Below are 21,132 nucleotides of genomic sequence, written 5' to 3'. Positions count from 1 at the left end.
ATAATTTTGTGTGTAGTACAAAATGAAAATGATTTCTGAAGAGTTTCTAATAGCAATAGGGGCCTAAGTTTTAGGGCCTACAAGTCAAACCGTGTCTTTATGTTTCTTTCAAGTTTCACCATTTTTCTTGCTCTTTTAAGATGATTTCCAATGAAATAAAAATGAAAAAGAAAAAGTGATTTGACTTCTTTTTATTAAAAAAAATGTTTTTTTTTTCGATTTTCCAACATTTACTTGCACGAAAAGTTGATGTACAAAGTCATACTGTAGTTCATACAATAAGTTGGTGGAGTTCACAATTTTTTTTTAAAGCTTGTTAGATTATTTGTACCAACTAGTAATATGTAATATATCTTTTAATAAATTTATAAAAGGCCTTTTAAATTAGTTAATAGCAACACGTCATATAATGATTTATAATACTGAAGAAAATTTACATGACATGACTTTTTAATCATTTGTTATTTGTTTAAATATTCATTTTTGTTATAGCAATCGAAGCTCACAGTCATTACTCGAAAGTGTACTAGATTATAAAAGAGAAGTATATTGCACTAGAAAGATATTATGCGACGAGTTCAATCAAAATGATGTTTATCATATAGTAAATATTGTATAAGAATTTTTGTCGTTCTCTTTTGGATGCTACTGACTCTATTAGAATGTAGTATGTATTCATAACTAATTTCCCTCCACTGAGGCTCAAACTCACAACCTCCATATGGGAGTCCAACCCGAATGCCATATGAGTACAATGTGCTTGACACTCTTTTTCTTTTATTTATCTAAAAACATAATACACATCAATATATGATATACCCTTGATTTATGTTTATTTTTTATATGCTAATAAATATATACATTTTACTTTAAATATTTTACGCTTTAATTTTATTGGTCATTATCCCTACTTCTAACATTAGCAACTCCATTATTACCATACACATATACCCATCAATCCATCATATAATTTTCATATTCTTTAATTGTCATTTTATTAAAATTATTATATAATTAATTTAATTGTAAAATGTATTTTAATTAAATTTCTATTGTAAATCATATATGTTCACTGTAACCTTCCCTTAAGAAGAGCCACAAATGCGTCATCTGAGCACACGATGTTTGGCTAGTGAATACTAGTTTAGTATTATATATATTTTATTTTCTTTTGTATACCACTGACTCGATTACAATCATGGTTGTAGTAGCGTGTTAGGCACTAATCAGGCGCCCGGGCAGAGCCTAGCGCCGCCTCACCAAAAAAATAGTAAGAGACTTGCAGTTTGACAATTTTAATGAGGTTGTTTTCAACATTCAATCAAATAACAAATCCAAATAAATGAAATAATGATAATTCATAAGACATAACATCAAAATAATATTAAAAAAATAAAATACTCAAATATGAAATCATTCAAAGATTCAAAATATCAAAATAGTGTACAGACGGTTGAACCAGACGACATCGGACGAAATTGGTCAAAATCGGAAGAAATCGACCAAATCGGCGATTTCGCCGCCTAAGATCCCGACCGATTTTTGGGTGCCTAATAGTGAAAACGAAACGGTCCTAGGGGTACCGAGCCTGTTTTACAATAGTGATTACAATGTAGTATCTGTCCATAATTTAATTATAGAATGTATTTTAGTTAAATTTCTATTCATGGTAAATTATATATGTTTGTGTATTACTAACTTTTTTTTTTTGTTTCTCTATAATTTCAAATATGATGTTTAAAATTTAGGGAAAATGGCACTTTTTCTCCCTGTGTTGTTTACATATAGCATATTTCCCCCCTGTGTTGTTTATGTAACCACTTTATCCCCTCAATTGTTTTTGAAGTGGCTATTTCCCCCCTCTCCGTTAAATAAGTGTTAGGGCTGTTAAATATGAGGGTAAAAATGACATTTCACTTATTATTATTATTATTATTATTATTATTATTATTATTATTATTATTATTATTATTATTATTATTATTATTATTATTATTATTATTAATGGATCGGAAGGGCCGTTCACCGCCATCAACCACTCTCTAATTACCTGATTCCCTCTCTAGTCTCTTCTACCATTGATTTTAACCCTAATTCACCGCCATTGATTTTAACCCTAAGATGATGACAGGGAGATTTGAAATGCCAAGTGTCAAAGTACCAAACGTATAGAGCAAAGAAAAAAGCAAAACAAGCATTGACTGGCACTCAAAGTCAGCAATTTGAATTACTGAGGGATTATTGTGAGGAGTTGAAACGATGTAATCCAGGCAGCAGTGTCATCATTGACTTAGATGAAAATGATAGAGTACGTTGATGGCGGTGAACGGCCCTTCCGATCCATTAATAATAATAATAATAATAATAATAAGTAGTGAAATGTCATTTTTACCCTCATATTTAACAGCCCTAACACTTATTTAACGGAGAGGGGGGAAAATAGCCACATCAAAAACAATTGAGGGGAATAAAATGGTTACATAAACAACACAGGGGGAAAATATGCTATATGTAAACAACACAGGGGGAAAAGTGTCATTTTTCCTAAAATTTAATACATTAAAAAAATTGTAAAATATAATTTAGACAAAAAAAAATTGATTATTTTATTTATTAATATTTTAATATTAAAAGATTAAACATGAAATTTTGCGCATAACGCGTACAAAATGCCAGTTATCCAATATGTTTCATAATCCAGTGATTAGGGATTAATTGACGGCGTAAGGTTCCTAGGAAAGATCCGAAAGCCCGAATACGATCCGAGTGCCACCCGCCACCCGTCACCCTTTAGAGCATCCACATCAGTGGATATTATGGAGATAATATCAGATGAATTATCTTGGGTGGGGATAATAACAAATGTGGGGTGGGGTTATTTATCAAAATATTTGTTCTGCAAAATTGGGGAGAATGCAGAAAAAGAAGAAAAAGGAGGCTGCTGTGCGCGAAACGCGCACAGCAGCCTCCCACACGGGCGCGCCTGACCCTTTACTTTTTTATTTATTTTTTTGTTTTTTAATTTTTGATTTTGATTTTTTTATTTTTTTTTTCTCCCCTTCCCACATTCTCTCTCCTAATCACTCTTACATTATCTCCCAATTCTCCCCAACCATTGTGGATGCTCTTAACCTACGAGGAATCAAACTCCAGTAATAGAATGCCACGTCTGCACAGAATCATTGAGCTCAGCTGTCTGTCGGAGATCCGACCCCACGCTCCGGCAGAGCGGTGGGTCGAACTCCCCACGGCTATTCGTTCACGGAATTCCCATCTGTTTCCGAGAGCGCGTTGGTAGCATTGCGCGTGGGAGGTGAATAATGATGACCGCGTAATGTGAAGTACGTATCAGCACGTTCTACGTGTTTGGGACCCCACACAAGTTTTCGAAGCTTTTGAGTTTTAACGACGTGCGTTGACAACGATGTTATATAGTATGGGGTATCGTATTGTCTTATACTTTTATGCCGGAATCTGAATGGACGGCCGAGATGTTAGTACAGAGCGGTGTGATATGCGCCGTTGATATAGGGGGATTGAGTGAGATAAGAGGAAGCTGTATCACAGATTCACCGCCATGATTGATGGAACATAGAAATTTCCAATTTCTAATTATGGAAGTTTGACTTATTTTACTTTAAACTTTATATTTTAATTATAACTGATAATTAGAAAATTTTATATTTTTATCATTAAGTTATATCTTTGATACATACTACATAAATGGGAAATTATTGTATGGACCACGATTTACACATTGTTATATGGATCATAACAAAAAGTACATTTGTAATATAATAAAATATATTATTTGTGTACTGAATGTAAATTATTTAATAATATGGTATATATATTACATAAATTATATGTGTGATCATCTTTACCCTTTAAATTATGTGCAAAATGATGATTTTAATCCTTTGAGAAATTACTAATTTGATCCTTCAGGAATTAAAATCGTCTATTCATGCATAATTTAGTAGTTAAAAACAGTCATGCATAAATATGTACCACGAATATAACTACATAACTAAAAATACAAATTTGCCTTATAATTAACAAAAAAAAAAAAAAAAAAAAAAAAAAAAATCTTTTATCAAGACAATAAAATAAGTATAATAGAAAAAAACCGTACCTAAATTTTATATTAGATTCTGAATTTTAAAACGGTATTTTAGTGTTTTTAAAGTCACGCTAATCTTGTGGTCAAATGTCATGAAGTGACTCTTCCAAATAGAAGGTCATGGATTCAAGCCGCAGTGGGGGCAGTATTGAGCTTCAATAGGTTGAAAGTATATTTGAACAACTATTACAATGTACAAAAAAAAAAAAAAAAAAAAAAACAAAAAACAAAAAAAAAAGTCAAAGCGTGACTTATCTGAAAGTAGTGGGGTGTCAATTTACCTGTACATGGTCGGTGCAAGTACACAACAGTCGTAAACTACAACGTCCACGGCAAATCCTTGTGGACACAGACAGAAATTCAAGACTTTATGACCAAGCAAATCCAAAAGTTTATGTTACGTTATAACGATAGAGACATTGATATGAACACGCCCAGAAATTCAAGACTCCGACCAATCCTTAAGTTGCTGTCACTTTTGTAGGCCAACAATGTAACTCTGATCCTACTGGGGCACTCTACTTTAAAAACGGTGTCAAGCGAGGGTTGTTCCAGCGGGGAAGACTGCCTCTAGCTCCCAAGGCTCTGCACTTGATGGCTGCCTGTGATAGAACAGTTGAAAGAAATGTTTCGTCTCAATTAAAAGTTCCAACTAATAGTGCAACTCTACATTTATATATGCTCGAAAAGACAACAAACCACAAATGATAATCAGGCCGGTTAAGGGGAAGGGCTATACCACTTGACAGGCAAATGGCAGCATCTTTTGTGGTGGCATATCAGCACAGATAGCTGCAGAAGTATGAAGGGCTGTGAGATTATAGCATTGACAGTTTCAATTATCTTAAGACAAATGGTTGAACAAACAGTGTTTATATAGGATAACGTTTACATACAGTAAATAACTGCTCCGATGAATGCATCACCAGCACCGGTTGTATCAACTAATTCTGAAGGTGGTATATTTTCAGCTGTTCCTACATGCAACTTACCGTTAACCATCCCTATACCATTTGCACATAATTTTCCCACATTCTGAAAGATAAGCATACTCTAATCAGGTGTACAGAATATCACCATCTTCAATTTCACAACCAAGTAGAGTTTGATAATAACTTAATAAGTTTAGCTAAAAGTAGTTCCTAGATAAGCAACTCTAAGCTAAACACCTAATAATCCTAGTTACTTTTAGATACCCAAAACCAGAAGGAAAGTGTAAATAGAACACTTTTTAGCTGTGGAAATAATCCACCAAGATGAATGAGCATTACCGACGATATGCATGTGGGTATTGTTGCATTAGCATCTTCCCTTTGCTTCAGTTTTTTGTACAATTCATCTACATCCATTTCTTCAAACTGAGTGTTCTCTGTAAAAGTATGAAAGCAAGAGGATAAGAAAGCTAAAGCAACTTAATGCAACATAGCCGTCTCTTTCAAATGCTGTTTTTTTATGAATATGCCTAAAGGTTCAAATTTCAAACAGTGACAAAGAAATCCAGAGGTATGTATACCCGCTTCAGTCCTTTCTAACATTAAGCAACCACCTTCACCCAACGTCACAATTACGAATTTTACGTTTGACAATCTCAAGAGAATGGAAACAAGTGCAGTTGGAATAGAAGGGGCGTTAGTCCATGCCTGCAGGCCCAACAAACACATAGTTGTTCTCATTAGCAGATTAGCTACATATTAAAGAAAATAAATGGAAAAGTGAATGAATAAGTTGTGGGCCAATAGCTCAAGACTTTTAGCAACTGAAAAATGAAGTGGGGGAAATATAAATGGGAAAGTGAATGAATAAGTTGTGGGCCAATAGCTCGAGACTTTTAGCAACTGAATAATGAAGGGGGGGGTGGGGGGGATATAAATTAAGCAATCCTGATTATCCAAATGGATTGGGCATGTTCAATGGAAATTTTCCTTGTTCCAATTTCAGATTCAGATGGTGCATATTAAGAATTGGAACTAAGATAGGTATCAAACTATCAACCAAGGCTGCTGACCGCAGCAGAGGAACCAAGTCAATGCACTGAATAACTTGCCTGTGGAAATTTTGTTGAGCATACAACATAACTAGCAAAGTCAAGAATATCATCCAGCCCCTCCCTTAACCTTTCTGCATCAACTATAATAGGTATGCCCCTACTCTTTGCCTGCATTGGAATCCAAAACACATACAACATACATTCATATTTTCAATGTATGGTTGAGCCAGTGGAATTTGAAGGTGTTACGTACATTAAAAGTAACTTATATGGGTATGAAGAAAAGTAAATAAAAATGGTAATTACCTCCTGCGCTACAATAAAAGCAGTCTCATGCAGCCTTCCATCTAAGTAGACAATATTTGCTCCATCAAGGGCTGAAGACAATTTTGATTTGGGTAGATCATCAGGTATCATGGGTGGATATCCTGGAGTGAAAATGCACGTGCGAGTTTTTCTGGAACATGATAGAACAATGACTCTTGAAGAGAAATTGTAATATGTATGGCACAACCTCATAAAATTCCCCGCAGATTGCAGAGATTAACACACTCACTTTTGGTTGTCAACAATGACATATGTGAATGGTGAGTTTCCTCCTTTGGACACCTGAATTGAAAAGGAATACATTGCCACAATGATGTGTTGTCATGACCCTCTGAAGATTACAGTAATGTTTCAGATGAGTGTGTACACCAAGGAGTGCAGAGCTCACCACCATAAAAGATGTATCAACACCATCCCTTTCAAACTCATCAAGTATTCTTTCGCCATGTGAGTCATCAGCAACCTACTCAAAATTTCACAAGAAAGGGTAACATCTTCCCGGAAACCAGCCAGGAATACAGAAACACAACAGGGTGTCTAATGCTAGATTTCTATATACCACTGCAAATACACAAAATAATGTACAACGTGAAACAAATTTTACTGAATCGTCTTCTTTACTTCTCAGATCCTGGAATAACATTTATTTATTTATGCATAATAGCCATAAAGATGAGTTGTATCGCAGCCTTACTAACTCAACCTCAAACCAAACCGAATAAATGTCAGAATCCTTTGAAGGTAAGCATTAATGTATGATCCTGATATAACAAAAGGTTAATGAATAAAGATTGCCTGAAGGTAAGCACGTGCCCCTCAGTCCAAAAGGAGCTCTGGTCTTAGATTGATTAAAAACAAACTTTATCCATCCAACACTGTACTGCTCTTATTAGTTATTCCTAAAATTAGCACAACTCAACGAATGCAGTTACTGGCAACTTTCAATAACAAGTAAATGAAGTGAAAACCTTAGATATAATCCTTGGATTAAGACCTAGACGAGCTGCGCAGGTCAAAGCATTGCCAGTGTTACCACCTCCTTGAACCTATATATCAATCACACCCGAGTTAGACTCCATTACAAGATCAAAAGTCAAAACGATAGAATCAAGCTAAGAAGTAAGCACCGGCAGTATGGAAATTGTACAGTAAAAGTAAGAAGAGATCAGAGACGAAGAACCTCAAAACTGGTGCTCCGAATTTTATCATCCGGGTTAGGGAACGAAGCTACGGCAGCCAGGAAGTCAACTCCGGCCACTCCAACACCTAACTGCACAATATTCAAAACCAATTTCCATCGGATAATAGAAGCTGGAAAGTTTATGCACACAATCGATTGAACGAGCTCGAGAGGCAACTCACGACAATGCGGTTTTCGGGGAGCGCCGGATTCCACATTTTCAGCATTTCAGGTAGAATAACAGAGTAAGTAGCAAAGTTGCTAAAACACGCCAGAGAGAATGAAGATGAAGATGAAGGAGAAGGTGAAGATGAAAGATGAAGCCGTTATATGCTATAGCTTCGTCATGGCGGAAAGCACGATGAGTCCAAGTGTTCAACCGTCTGCCACCTCGAAGATATTTATGTCCCCCTTTTTATATAATTAAAAAATAGAGTTAATTCCAGCAAAGTTAGTCCGTTAAAATGAAAGTTAAGTAAACGTTAAATTAAGGGTTAAAATAGTGATTTCAATTGCTTGTATGAATTGGGGAGGGGATGGAACACTGACTTGAGAGTGTTCTTCCTGGGATGAAGATGAACTCATCCCCATCAAAGAAGAATATCCATTTCACCTGGAATTTGTACCTATGCAAGTAGTCATTAAATCAAGAATTGGTTGTGGTAATAGCCATCGAACTGCTCTTGCTCCTTCACGTCCTGTAATGTCAGGTATCCCTTCTCCATCCACGGCCAGAGCACCTCCATTACGGCAGAGTGTAGGACGCCGGCGTCGTAGAACACAAAATGGGATTTCTTGCCCATCAATCAGGCTTGGTACGCTACCCATTCTCGTACCCTATAAGGGCTCAAATTGCCGTACAGAGATGAACTGAAGTAAAGGTAGTCGTAGTTCGTCTTAGACGAGAACACAAAAGTGAAAGTGGAGAAATCCTTGCGGCGTCTCGCTCAGGGTGGGTGTCGCCGGCGCCGTTGGTGGGGCGTGGATTAGGAGCTTGCTCCAGATGTCAGCATCGCCGATGGGATCCGAGAACGTGCAATTCAGCACCACCACCGTGTACACCCGGCCATACCCCCAATCCGGGAGGATTTTCTCGCCGGCGACGGAAACAGAATCCCGCGAAATATCCGTCGAGGGATATTGAAGCCAGTCCCATCACGGCGAAGGTGTTGTAACCGCCTCAGTAAGACGACATGATAACGAAATTGTAAGCGGCGAAGCTAAATCCACTGAACCCCCGTTTAACGACGCCATTTTCAAGCACACGGTTTCACTCCACCGCGGTGGCATTCAAGACGGAGAAGCAGAAGAGGCAATTGGGGACAACCCAGGTAAACAGCTCCGGCGGTGCGGAGAAGCTTCAGCTCCAGCGTCAGCAAACGAGGGCTAAGACCAGGGAACGAACCAATTTTAGGGCTTCGACTGAGTTGTTGCGTATACAATGGGAAACGACGAAGTATTATCCAAATTAATTGGGCCTCGTTCAAATGACTATTTTACCTCGTAATTTAACATCCACTTAACTTTCATTTGACGGAAGAACCAACATTGGAAAGAATTCGAAAGTCAAGTGTCTAAATTGTCTAAATTAAAAGTCAGGGACCAATTATGGAAAATCAATATAGTCGGAGGACCATTGCTGGAATTGACTCTTAAAAAATATATATAATAATAGAATTAGGTTCTTGTGCGGTTAGGGTGCCCAGGTGCGGTTGTGCGATTTAATCTAGACTATTTATCTCGCTTCAATCAACGTCCAGGATTACCAAATTTTTTTAAAAAAAAAACGCCGGGTGACAATTTTATAATTTTTGCATCTAGGTCAAAATTAATGTGAGCGAATCTGTGATTAATGTGAATGTGTTTTGTATATAAGATGCTTGAGTTTTGTGCGTAAGGTGCGTGAGTTTTGTGCTTAATGTGTGTGGGGTTGTGCTTAACGTGAGTAGTTGTTAAAACTTAAAGTGTGGACTTTTGTGCTTAAGGTACGTGAGATTTGTTATTAATGTGAGTGGAGTTTGTGCTTAATGTGCGTAGGGTTTGTGCTTAATGTGTGTGAGGTTAGTGATTAATGTCCGTAGTTGTTGAAATTTAAAGTCTGTGAGTTAATACTTAAAGTGTGTGGGGTTTGTGCTTAATGTGGGTGAGGTTATGCTTAATGTGCGTGGGTTTTGTACTTAATGTGCGTGAGTTTGTGCTTAATGTCAATAGTTGTTGAAACTTAAAGTCTGTGAGTTAATATTTAAAGTGCGTGGGTTTTGTGCTTAATGTGCGTGAGGTTGTGCTTAATGTGTGTGGGTTGTGTACTTTATGTGCGTGAGGTTGTGCTTAAGATCTAACACTTAAGGTGCTGTTTCTATCACTGAAGGTGCGTCATTTTTAGCTTATGCTTCTTTCTTCCAGACACGCATTTTTTTTTTCATTGATTTGAGCCGTTGATCAAATTTAGATCAACGGCTCAGATCTAACCGCACAGCCGCACGGGAAGCTATACCTGCACCTGAACCCTTCCCTATAATAATATACTCCATAATTTTTTAAAAATGAATTATATATATTAACTACACTGATAACAGTTCGTTATGCTGTGCGGTTGCAAAAATGACGTCGTTTTGACGTTGACTTTAAAAAAAAAAAATCAGAATTGCATAACTACACGTCCATAATTTCATAACTATACATCCATAATTGCATAACTACACATCCATAACTTCATTACTATACATCCAGAACTGCATAACTACACATCCATAACTTCATTACTATACATCCAGAATTGCATAACTACACATCCATAACTTCATTACTATACATCTAGAATTGCATAACTACACATACATAACTTCATAATTATAAATCCAAAATTGCATAGCTTCATAACTATACATTCAGAATTGCATAACTACACATCCATAATTTCATAACTATAAATCCAGATTTGCATAACTATACATCCATAATTTCATAACTATACATTCAGAAATTATGCACAACATAATGCTGTTGACGGAAATCGAAATTAATTTTTTTTTTATGTTGGACGCACGTTTTTAATCAAAATGACGCCGTTTTTGCATCCGTGTGCACCATGCATGGTGCACACGGATGCACAGCATAATTTGCCAGTAACAGTGATGATTGAATAATATTTATACTTAAACTCACTTTTTACTCCAACTTTTACTTCATATTTTTATTCAATGCAAATCACTGCCGTGACCGAAGTTCAAACATTAGTTTCTCCTCTCAAATACTACCTACTGAACTATTAAGTAGTTAAATCCTTACGGACCAATTTAACTTTCGCTCGATAATAGTAGTTGATGCAAAAGATCATTGATCCATAAACATTATAATTACCTTCGTCTAATATATGGACTATTATAGCCCGTTTGGTTCGCTGGAAAAATTTGAAGAGAAATGAAATTGAAATTCCATGAAAATTGATATCATTGTTTGGTTGGTAGAAAAAAAAAATTACTGAGAATATAAATTCAATTATTTGGTTGAATTTGGAATTATAAGGAATAATGAATATAACGACAATTATACCCCCTGCACAATAATAACTACAATAATAATAATGGTAATTAAAAAAAGTTGGTGATGAGGGCATAATTGTCCTCCTTGTTTTTCATGGAAAGCAAAATATCAAACCGGGGCCAAGGAAAATGTTTTCCATCAAATCAAACAAAGGAAAATATAATTTTCCTCAAAATCAAGGAAAATATTTTTCATCCAACCAAACACCTCATTAGATCCTCACATTATGCATTTTTCTTGAGTTATTTTGGAATTTTTTTGCCGCATTTTGGTGAGGTAGAAGAGAGATAAGAGGGCTTTTTGTTTTAATATTGAGTTTTTTCGCAATTTTTTACACCAAAGAAAAAACACACACACATACACAGAGCAAGTCGCACGTGAGTATGATTGTCAATCGAGCGTGCGCGTTAGGGTGGTCACCAACTAACGATCACTGAACTCAACTTTTATGTTTTTCCTTTTTTCATTTTTTCATCTCCTTGTTAGCTGAACAAAGTTCGCAAAAAATAAAAAATAAAATATATACGCAATTACAATTATTGATGGTACGGTGTATGTTCTTAATAAGTAAAATTATTGTCATATGTGTGATGTGTTAAAAAGAAAATTAAAACTTTTCCGGTGGTGACGCCTTAAAAGTTTCTCTAGAAATAATTTTAAGTTTTTTTTTTTTTTTTTTTTTTTTTTTTTTTTTTTTTTGTGTGGCAACGAAAACAAAGCAGGTGGGGTTGTTCGCCGGGGAAGTACCAACTGGAGTGTGATGCTCAGGAAACATGTTATCTGCTGAGAGGGAAAGTTAAGGTTTATCCCAAGAACAACCAAACATCCTCGCCGGAGGTTGTGGAGTTCGGAGCCGGCGATCTCGTGATTATACCCAAAGGGCTTAGTTGCACTTGGTACGTGTTCGTCGCCGTCGACAAGCACTATACAAGCACTATAAGTTTGACTCCACCTAATATTAATCTCATCAACAATATATATAATATAATAGCGTCCATTATGCACTTCAATTCTTGCATCTTTGTTTTTTTTAGCTTCAATTCTTGCATCTTAATTTTCATTTTCATTATTATTATTATTATTATTATTATTATTATTATTATTGTTGTTATTGTTATTATTATTATTATTATTATTATTATTATTATTATTATTATTATTATTATTAAGATATTGCATCTTAAATCAATTCAAATGGCATTATATTTATTTAAGATATTGAATAATAATAATCTCAGACTTTAATAACATGTTTTTTAAAAAAAAAAAAAAAAGCAACCATCGCTGCATATATTAGAAATAAGCTGAAATAGCGTCTAGCGGGATAGAATCCTAACACATAGCAGTAGTCTGACTAAAAGCTGTAGAAGCTAGCATGTGAGCTATAAAGTTATCTGATCTAGAAACAAAACTAACTGAACAGAAATCGAAATAAGACATATTAAATTGCAACTATCTATGGCATAGCCGACGTACGAACGAACTGGACCCGTAGTGGGCGACAAATAATGCTGTAGAGGTAGACAATCCGTGAATAGCTTAATAGTCTGCTCCCCCCGATTCCTAAGCCAGGACAAGGCTTCTTTGCATGCGAAGGCCTCAGCCATCAACGGAGATAAGCAATCCGGGAGTTTGGCGTTGAAGGCCGCAAGAAATCCCCCATTCTCGTCCAAGAGAAAGGCACCAACCGAAGCCCTGTTCGTTGTGTGATGATAACCCGCATCTACGTAGCACAGACGCGGTGGCACAGCTAGTTGCGGCGTCTGGCAGCATGGATTGCAGCAGTGACGGGCGGCTCGACAGCGTTTTGTTGGCGGATGCTGCTCCGGTGTACCAGTCGCCAAGCATGCAATGTCGCAGCGGCTGTCGCAACGAGTTTCCTCGGCGTCGGCAAGCATGCATCCCATACCGCTCCGTTTCTCGCCCTCCAAATGTGATATAAAATTGCAGCTGTGAACATGATGTCATTAGTGTCTAAAACATTCATTACTTCACCAAACCAAGATTGAAAAATATTTGTCACAACATTGGGGATTGGAAGGTGGGATTCATTCCATATGGCCTTTGCAAAGTCACACAAAACCATGTAGAGATTGACCCTACATAGCACATGTAGGGTCAATCTCTACTCTCTTTATAAGAGAGTTTTTGGTAGTAGGGAGAATATCACTTAAGGCTCTCCATAGAAAGGTTTTCCATTTAGGGGATTTTAACTTCCATAGGGAGAGCCACTTATCAAAGGTGTCTCCATTATCAACATAATTTCCAACAATGTGTATGTAACCACTTTTTACTGAATAACAACATTTAGGATCCCAATGCCAAATATTAATATTATTGTTTATTATGTTTATTATTGTTTAGTACAAATATTAATTAATAATACGCATTAATACTAGTACTATGGATATTGGTGTAGATAATATCAAAGTGTGCCATGACACTATAAAAAGTCAAAATCTCTCAATGAATTGGATTAATATTTGATACACCGCCCCGTGTATAAGTGCTATACACCAACGGTGAACCACAATGCGACACATCATTAAAAAGAAAATTCAATGTGAACAAAGCCCTCCTTTGTAAATATATAACTTTCTAAATTATTATTATTTTAATTAAACAATTAAAATAATAATAATTTAGAAAGTTATATATTTGCAAAGGAGGGCTTTGTTCACGTTAAATTTTATTTTTAACGACGTGCCGCATTATGGTTCACCGCCGGTGTATAGCACTTATACACAGCTGTGCATCAAATATTAATCTGTGTAATTATACTTAAACTTTGGTAATTCCGTATTAAAATTCAAGAGATAAAGTGCAAAATAGGAAAAAATAATCATTTTATGGAACTCTCACCCTAATATAAAACGACAAATCTTCGTTTCACCATCAATCTCTTCCATTTGAGTTTGGGGCTGCTTCCCAGAAGCTCGACTCGTTTCGCCGTTCCTCATGCTCTCCACCTTTTCAGCTAGGTCATTTATCCTCCTATCTTGGTTATGAAGAAGCGTCGTCACACCCTCGAGAGATTTGGTGATGTTTGCTAGTTGCTCCTCCACCGAAGCCGCGTTGGTTGTCATAGCAGGCATGACTGTACAGACGCGAGTCCATTCCGGTGCTGCTTTCCTCAAAGGCGATGACTTGGGCATGGGGGATGAGCTTCCACTGCTAACAGTTCCTCCTGAAAGAGTAAGCGAAGGATTTCCACTTTCAGTAGCTTTATTTGAGGGAGTAGGAATCTTGCCACCAGCAGTCCCCGTTGTAGAAGATGAACCCTCATCATGTGTAGCTTTCTTTGAAGCGGTAGACTTGCTTTCGATCCTTCGGATGATATTACGCACCATGCTCTGAGTTTCAGCCACTTGCACTCCCATGTTCCTTGCTCGATTCCGAGTCATTGCACCTTGCATCTCGCGACTATCATCGGAACTGGCCACGGACGATGCCTTGGAGCGGGTAGCTTGAGCGTAAGTCATCTTGGACGTGGGAATTCTTGATGCCATTTGGATTCTTGTGAAGAGATGAGAGGTAGAGAGGTCCCACTGGGCGTGCCAAAATCTGTGAACAAAGAAAAGTTGTACAGGTATATATTCAAATTTCAAAATTGCGCGGGTACAAGATCTCTATCAAGAAGTCCTCTGATTCTTCACTTGGTTTACTTGATTTGAAAATTTGGCTGAAGGGCCTCCGGAACGCCGCTTGTTCTTCAATGAAGGGCTTTATTGCTTAATCTTCGTTGAAGGGCCTCCGGTCTTTAATCGGCTTGATCTTCAGTCCACTTTAGCTTAGCTGGTTGAAATATTTGATCTTCAATCCACCTAGCTTGATTTGATCTTCAATCCTCTAGCTTGGTTTGATCTCCAATCCAGAGCTTCTCTTCAATTCTTCAAGTGTTCTTTTAGTCTTCAATTGTGTGTTTTGGGATGTGAAATGAAGGCTCTATTTATAGGTGAAAGTCTAACCAAAATCCCTCAACAAACTCCCTAATATTAATTTAAGAGTTTATTACCGAAATGGTCCCTCGACTATTATGAAATTACCAATTTGGTCATCGACAATTTTTCTTACTCAATTAAGTCCCTGACTTTGAAAATGTTAACCATTTTGGTCCTCCGTTAAAATTCTATCCATAAACTTTTAAATTTAAGGGCAAAAAGGTAATTTCATTTATCTTATTTATTAAATCTTTTCTTCTTCTCCATCAAACAAGGACTTGCAGACATTAACATACACAAACAGAATGAACGATTGAAACACAAATAGGATCAAACAACGTGAAACAAATAAATCAAGAACAATAAACAAACATTTACAGCTAGTAGAAGCACAGAAGAAAAAGGAGAAGAAGACAGAATCATGCCTCAAAAAGAGTGAATTTTTGGGTAGCTCCAGCATTCGCTCCCATGAGAACAAGAAACCCAGACACCATTTCCCTTTCTCTGTTAAACCTGAGTGCTGACTGGCTCTCTCTAAGTCATGAAAATTGCAGAAAATTAGAAACTGCACTCCATCGATCAAGTACATTTCTTAGCACTACTCCACCAAACTTATTGTTTTTTTTTTAATACGTTGCAGGGTATATGATAAAATAACAGATCCATTACTTGTCATTGTGCAACTTTTTTGCATATGAGAGTAAGCTTGGTTTTGCGTCTGGAAGTAGGCATCGAAATAATATCAAACTTTTTTAGCCTCCGAAAGGGAGTGGCAGCAACTGCAATACCAACAGTTGCCCGTTGCCAAAGGGGGAAAGGTATATGTTGATCAAAGAAAAGAAAGTCTATACTTCATTCTCAGTTCTACTACATTCATGGTGCCTAGAGGATATTTTGGTGATTTTTACATAATCAGAGGACCATTTTAGGTAAGAAAAGTTTGCAATTACATCATTGCCCTCAAAATACACGGACAGTCCACGGTAATGTTAACGGAGAACCAAAATGGTTAACATTTTCAAAGTCAATGACTTAATTGGGAAAGAAAAATTGTCAAGAACCAAATTGGTAATTTCGCAATAGTCGAGAGACCGTTTCGGTAATAAACTCTTAATTTAATTTAATTAATTAATTATCTAATACAACGAACCTTGCCAAAATCAAGTCTAGGTCCACTATTCTATCATCTAATTCAAATTCAAATTAAATTATAATTATCTAATTCAAATATAATAAAATTATATTATATTTAAATTATAATTATAATTATAATTCAAATTCAAATACGAAATGGGCTTAGACCAATTAACTAATTAATCCAATAGCCCAAACCAAATTTAATTGGACTAATTAAATCAATTTAATTTCTATGATCCAATAACAATTTCAACATTGGCCCAATCACATTTTATCAATCCACTTGTCGGGTTCAAATTTTCTATGTCCACAAGTATATTTGAACAACTATTACAATGTACCAAAAAAAAAAAAAAAAGTCAAAGCGTGACTAATCTGAAAGTAGTGGGGTGTCAATTTACCTGTACATAGTCGGTGCAAGTACACAACAGTCGTAAACTACAACGTCCACGGCAAATCCTTGAGGACACAGACAGAAATTCAAGACTTTATGACCAAGCAAATCCAAAAGTTTATGTTACGTTATAACGATAGAGACATTGATATGAACACGCCTAGAAATTCAAGACTCGGACCAAAATCCTTACGTTGCTGTCACTTTTGTAGGCCAACAATGTAACTCCGATCCTACTGGGGCACTCTACTTTAAAAACGGTGTCAGGCGAGGGTTGTTCAAGCGGGGAAGACTGCCTCTAGCTCCCAAGGTTCTGCACTTGATGGCTGCCTGTGATAGAATAGTTGAAAGAAGTTTTCCGTATCAATTAAAAGTTTAAACTAATAATGCGACTATACATTTATATATTATATATTATATATGCTCAACAAGACAACAACCCACAAATGAAAATCAGGCCGGTTAAGGGAAAGGGCAATACCACTTGACAGGCAAATGGCAGCATCTTTTGTGGTGGCATATCAGCACAGATAGCTGCAGAAGTATGAAGGGCTGTGAGATTATAGCATTGACAGTTCCAATTATCTAAGACAAATGGTCGAACAAACAGTGTTTATATAGGATAACGTTTACATACAGTAAATAACTGCTCCGATGAATGCATCACCAGCACCGGTTGTATCAACTAATTCTGAATGTGGTATCTTTTCAGCTGTTCCTACGTAAAGCTTACCGTTAACCATCCCTATACCATTCGCACATAATTTTCCCACATTCTGAAAGATAAGCAGACTCTAATCAGGTCTACAGAATATTACCACCTTCAATTTCACAACCAAGTAGAGTTTGATAATAAGTTTAGCTAAAAGTTGTTCCTAGATAAGCAACTCTAAGCTAAACACCTAATCATCCTAGTTACTTTTAGATACCCAAAACCAGAAGGAAAGTGTAAATAGAACACTTTTTAGCTGTGGAAATAATCCACCAAGATGAAAGAGCATTACCGACGATATGCATGTGGGTATTGTTGCATTAGCATCTTCCCTTTGCTTCAGTTTTTTGTACAATTCATCTACATCCATTTCTTCAAACTGAGTGGTCTCTGTAAAAGTATGAAAGGAAGAGGATAAGAAAGCTAAAGCAACTTAATGCAACATAGCCGTCTATTTCAAATGCTGTTTTTTCTAAATGAATATGCCTAAAGGTTCAAATTTCAAACAGCGACAGAGAAATCCAGACTCCAGAGGTATGTATACCCGGTTCGGTCCTTTCTAACATTAAGCAACCATCTTCACCCAACGTCACAATCACGAATTTTACGTTTGACAATCTCAAGATAATGGAAACAAGTGCAGTTGGAATAGAAGGGGCGTTAGTCCAAGCCTGCAGGGCCAACAAACACATAATTGTTCTCATTAGCTACATATTAAAGAACAGAAATGGGAAAGTGAATGAATAAGATGTGGACCAATAGCTCAAGACTTATAGCAACTGAAAAATGAAGGGGGAGGGGTGGGGGGGGGGGGGGGTAATATAAATGGGAAAGTGAATGAATAAGTTGTGGGGCAATAACTCGAGACTTTTAGCAACTGAATAATGAAGGGGGGAAAATATAAATTAAGCAATCCCGATTAATTAAAAACAAACTAGGATTCCAAATGGATTGGGCATGTTCAATGGAAATTTTCCTTGTTCCAATTTCAGATTCAGATGGTGCATATTAAGAATTGGAACTAAGATAGGTATCAAACTATCAACCAAGGCTGCTGACCGCAGCAGAGGAACCAAGTCAATGCACTGAATAACTTGCCTGTGGAACTTTTGTTGAGCATACAACATAACTAGCAAAGTCAAGAATATCACCCAGCCCCTCCTTTGACTTTTCTGCATTAACTATAATAGGTATGCCCCTACTCTTTGCCTGCATTGGAATCCAAAATACATGCAACTTACATTCATTTTTTCAATGTATGCTTGAGCCAGCAGAATTTGAAGGTGTACATACATTAAAAGTAACTTATATGGGTATGAAGAGAAGTAAATAAAAATGGTAATTACCTCCCGCGCTACAATAAAAGCAGTCTCATGCACCCTTCCATCTAAGTAGACAATATTTGCTCCATCAAGGGCTGAAGACAATTTTGATTTGGGTAGATCATCAGGTATCATGGGTGGATATCCTGGAGTGAAAATGCACGTGCGAGTTTTTCTGGAACATCATAGAACAATGACTCTTCAAGACAAATAGTAATATGTATGGAACAACCTCATAAAATTCCCCGCAGATTGCAGAGATTAACACACTCACTTTTGGTTGTCAACGATGACATAGGTGAATGGTGAGTTTCCTCCTTTGGACACCTGGATTGAAAAGGAATACATTGCCACAATGATGTGTTGTCATGACCCTCTGAAGATTATAGTAATGTTTCAGATGAGTGTGTACACCAAGGAGTGCAGAGCTCACCACTATAAAAGATGTATCAACACCATCCCTTTCAAGCTCATCAAGTATACTTTTGCCATGTGAGTCGTCAGCAACCTACTCAAAATTTCACAAGAAAGGGTAACATCTTCCAGGAAACCAGCCAGGAATACAGAAACACAACAGAGTGTCTAATGCTAGATTTCTATATACCACTGCAAATACACAAAATAATGTACAACGGGAAACAAATTCTACTGAATCGTCTTCTCTACTTCTCAGATCCTGGAATAACTACATAATAGCCATAAAGATGAGTTGTATTGCAGCCTTACTAACTCAACCTCGAACCAAACTGAATAAATTTCAGAATCCTTTGAAGGTAAGCATGAATGCATGATCCTGATATAACAAAAGGTTAAAGATTGCCTGAAGGTAAGCACGTGCCCCTCAGTCCAAAAGGAGCTCTGATCTTCTTTTTTTTTATTATTATTATTAATTTATGTAAACCACGAGGTGGTCCGGCTCCGGGAGGCACGGGAGCTGGCCCGAGGGAATTGAACCCGGGTTATCCTAGAATTCACCCCAGAAAGAGAGCTCATTTGCCCCTTGAGCTACCCGTTATGTTAAAGGAGCTCTGATCTTAGATATACTCAAACACTGTACTGTTCTTATTAGTTCTTCCTAAAATTAGCACAACTCAACGAATGCAGTTACTGGCAACTTTCAATAACAAGTAAATGAAGTGAAAACCTTAGATATAATCCTTGGATTAAGACCTAGACGAGCTGCGCAGGTCAAAGCATTGCCAGTGTTTCCACCTCCTTGAACCTATCAATCACACCCGAGTTTGACTCCATTACAAGATCAAAAGTCAAAAACGATAGAATCGAGCTAAGAAGTAAGCAACTAAGCACTGGCAGTATGAAAATTGTACAGTAAAAGTAAGAAGAGATCAGAGACGAAGAACCTCAAAACTGGTGCTCCGAATTTTATCATCTGGGTTGGGAAATGAAGCTACAGCAGCCAGGAAGTCAACTCCGGCCATTCCAACACCTAACTGCACAATATTCAAAACCAATTTCCATCGGATAAAAGAAGTTGGAGAGTTTATGCACACAATAGATTAACGAGCTCGAGAGTCAACTCACGACAATGCGGTTTTTGGGAAGCAGAGTCCACATTTTCAGCTTGAAACTTCAACAAATTTCAGGTAGAATAACAGAGGACATAGCAAAGCTGCTAAAACACGCCAGAGAGAATGAAGATGAAGCCGTTATATGCTATAGCTTTGTCATGGCGGAAAGCACGATGAGTCCAAGTGTTCAACCGTCTGCCACTTTGAAGATATTATCCTCCCATTTTTATAAAAAATAAAAGGAATAAGGGTTAAATAAGACATCCAACTACACACTAAAATGCAATTAGATCACTGAACTCAAAAGACCAACAATTAGATCCTGAACTACACAAATTTATTTAATTTAACTTAAAATGACTTATTAATGTGATGATGTGTGGGATTTTTTATTTAAAATAATTTTTAAAATTTTATTTTAATAATTATAAATAAAATAATTATTTTAAATTAAAAAAAAAAAAAAAAAAAAAAAAAAAAAAAAAAAAAAAAAAACAGCCCGCCGGCTCCCTTCGTCTCCGGGCCCATCCAGCGGTTATCTTCGGTCTCCCTGTTTCTTCTCTAGAGAGATAAGCAGAGAGATAGAGGTGAGGAGAGTAAACAATAGACAAGCAAGCAGTCAAGCATCAATTGATCTATCTATGCAAACCGGGAAAACCACGGCGATCGTCGAAGGTTGGAGTCGATTCACTGGAGTAGGAGCGCAGGATTATGAGCTGTTTTGACAAGCTGCGGTGTTCTTCGAATCTCAGCCGACTTATTGCCGGCATTCTCATTTTTATGCTCTATCATTCCTTCCAATTAATCTCCAATTTCTTACTTCCTATACATCCGTAATTTGAGCGAACTCACCCTCCTACCACATCCAATACCCCATCTCCTTAATTTTCTTCTCGCAATTTTCACCAATATTGTCGAATTCTGACGAGGGAAACCC

At 36.8% G+C, this 21,132-nt stretch overlaps 2 protein-coding genes across 4 annotated transcripts; both read right to left on the bottom strand.

Moving 5' to 3' along the window:
* Positions 1-4,374: 4,374 nt before the first annotated feature.
* On the bottom strand, positions 4,375-20,287 carry LOC109173838 (ketohexokinase-like). Of its 2 annotated transcripts, XM_019323169.1 has the most exons (14): positions 20,240-20,287; positions 17,538-17,543; positions 7,800-7,827; positions 7,618-7,707; positions 7,406-7,483; positions 6,826-6,900; positions 6,667-6,719; positions 6,417-6,567; positions 6,168-6,278; positions 5,637-5,763; positions 5,395-5,492; positions 5,020-5,158; positions 4,863-4,915; positions 4,375-4,725 (listed from the first exon to the last, which is right to left on the bottom strand). In XM_019323169.1, coding segments are annotated over exons 1-14 (1,095 nt in total). In that variant the 5' UTR covers positions 20,242-20,287; the 3' UTR covers positions 4,375-4,641. The 2 variants fall into 2 exon arrangements, with proteins under 2 accessions (XP_019178714.1, XP_019178713.1); XM_019323168.1 differs by lacking the exons at positions 17,538-17,543; positions 20,240-20,287 and adding an exon at positions 8,244-9,023 and having other exon boundaries at positions 7,800-8,028.
* Positions 12,462-20,312, bottom strand: LOC109173837 (ribokinase-like). Of its 2 annotated transcripts, XM_019323167.1 has the most exons (12): positions 20,209-20,312; positions 20,028-20,117; positions 19,811-19,888; positions 19,100-19,174; positions 18,941-18,993; positions 18,691-18,841; positions 18,443-18,553; positions 17,889-18,015; positions 17,637-17,734; positions 17,270-17,408; positions 17,114-17,166; positions 16,704-16,962 (listed from the first exon to the last, which is right to left on the bottom strand). In XM_019323167.1, exons 1-12 carry the CDS (start codon positions 20,239-20,241, stop codon positions 16,879-16,881), a joined length of 1,092 nt encoding a protein of 363 aa, XP_019178712.1. In that variant the 5' UTR covers positions 20,242-20,312; the 3' UTR covers positions 16,704-16,878. The 2 variants fall into 2 exon arrangements, with proteins under 2 accessions (XP_019178711.1, XP_019178712.1); XM_019323166.1 differs by lacking the exons at positions 17,114-17,166; positions 17,270-17,408; positions 17,637-17,734; ... (6 more) ...; positions 20,028-20,117; positions 20,209-20,312 and adding exons at positions 12,462-13,110; positions 14,023-14,724 and having other exon boundaries at positions 16,640-16,724; positions 16,826-16,839.
* Positions 20,313-21,132: the final 820 nt, after the last annotated feature.

This window comes from Ipomoea nil, unplaced genomic scaffold (genome assembly GCF_001879475.1).
Source record: "Ipomoea nil cultivar Tokyo-kokei standard unplaced genomic scaffold, Asagao_1.1 scaffold0482, whole genome shotgun sequence".
NCBI lineage: Eukaryota > Viridiplantae > Streptophyta > Magnoliopsida > Solanales > Convolvulaceae > Ipomoea > Ipomoea nil.
The sequence above is the reverse complement of the archived record's forward strand: the minus strand, read 5'-3'. Positions and strand labels throughout refer to the sequence as shown.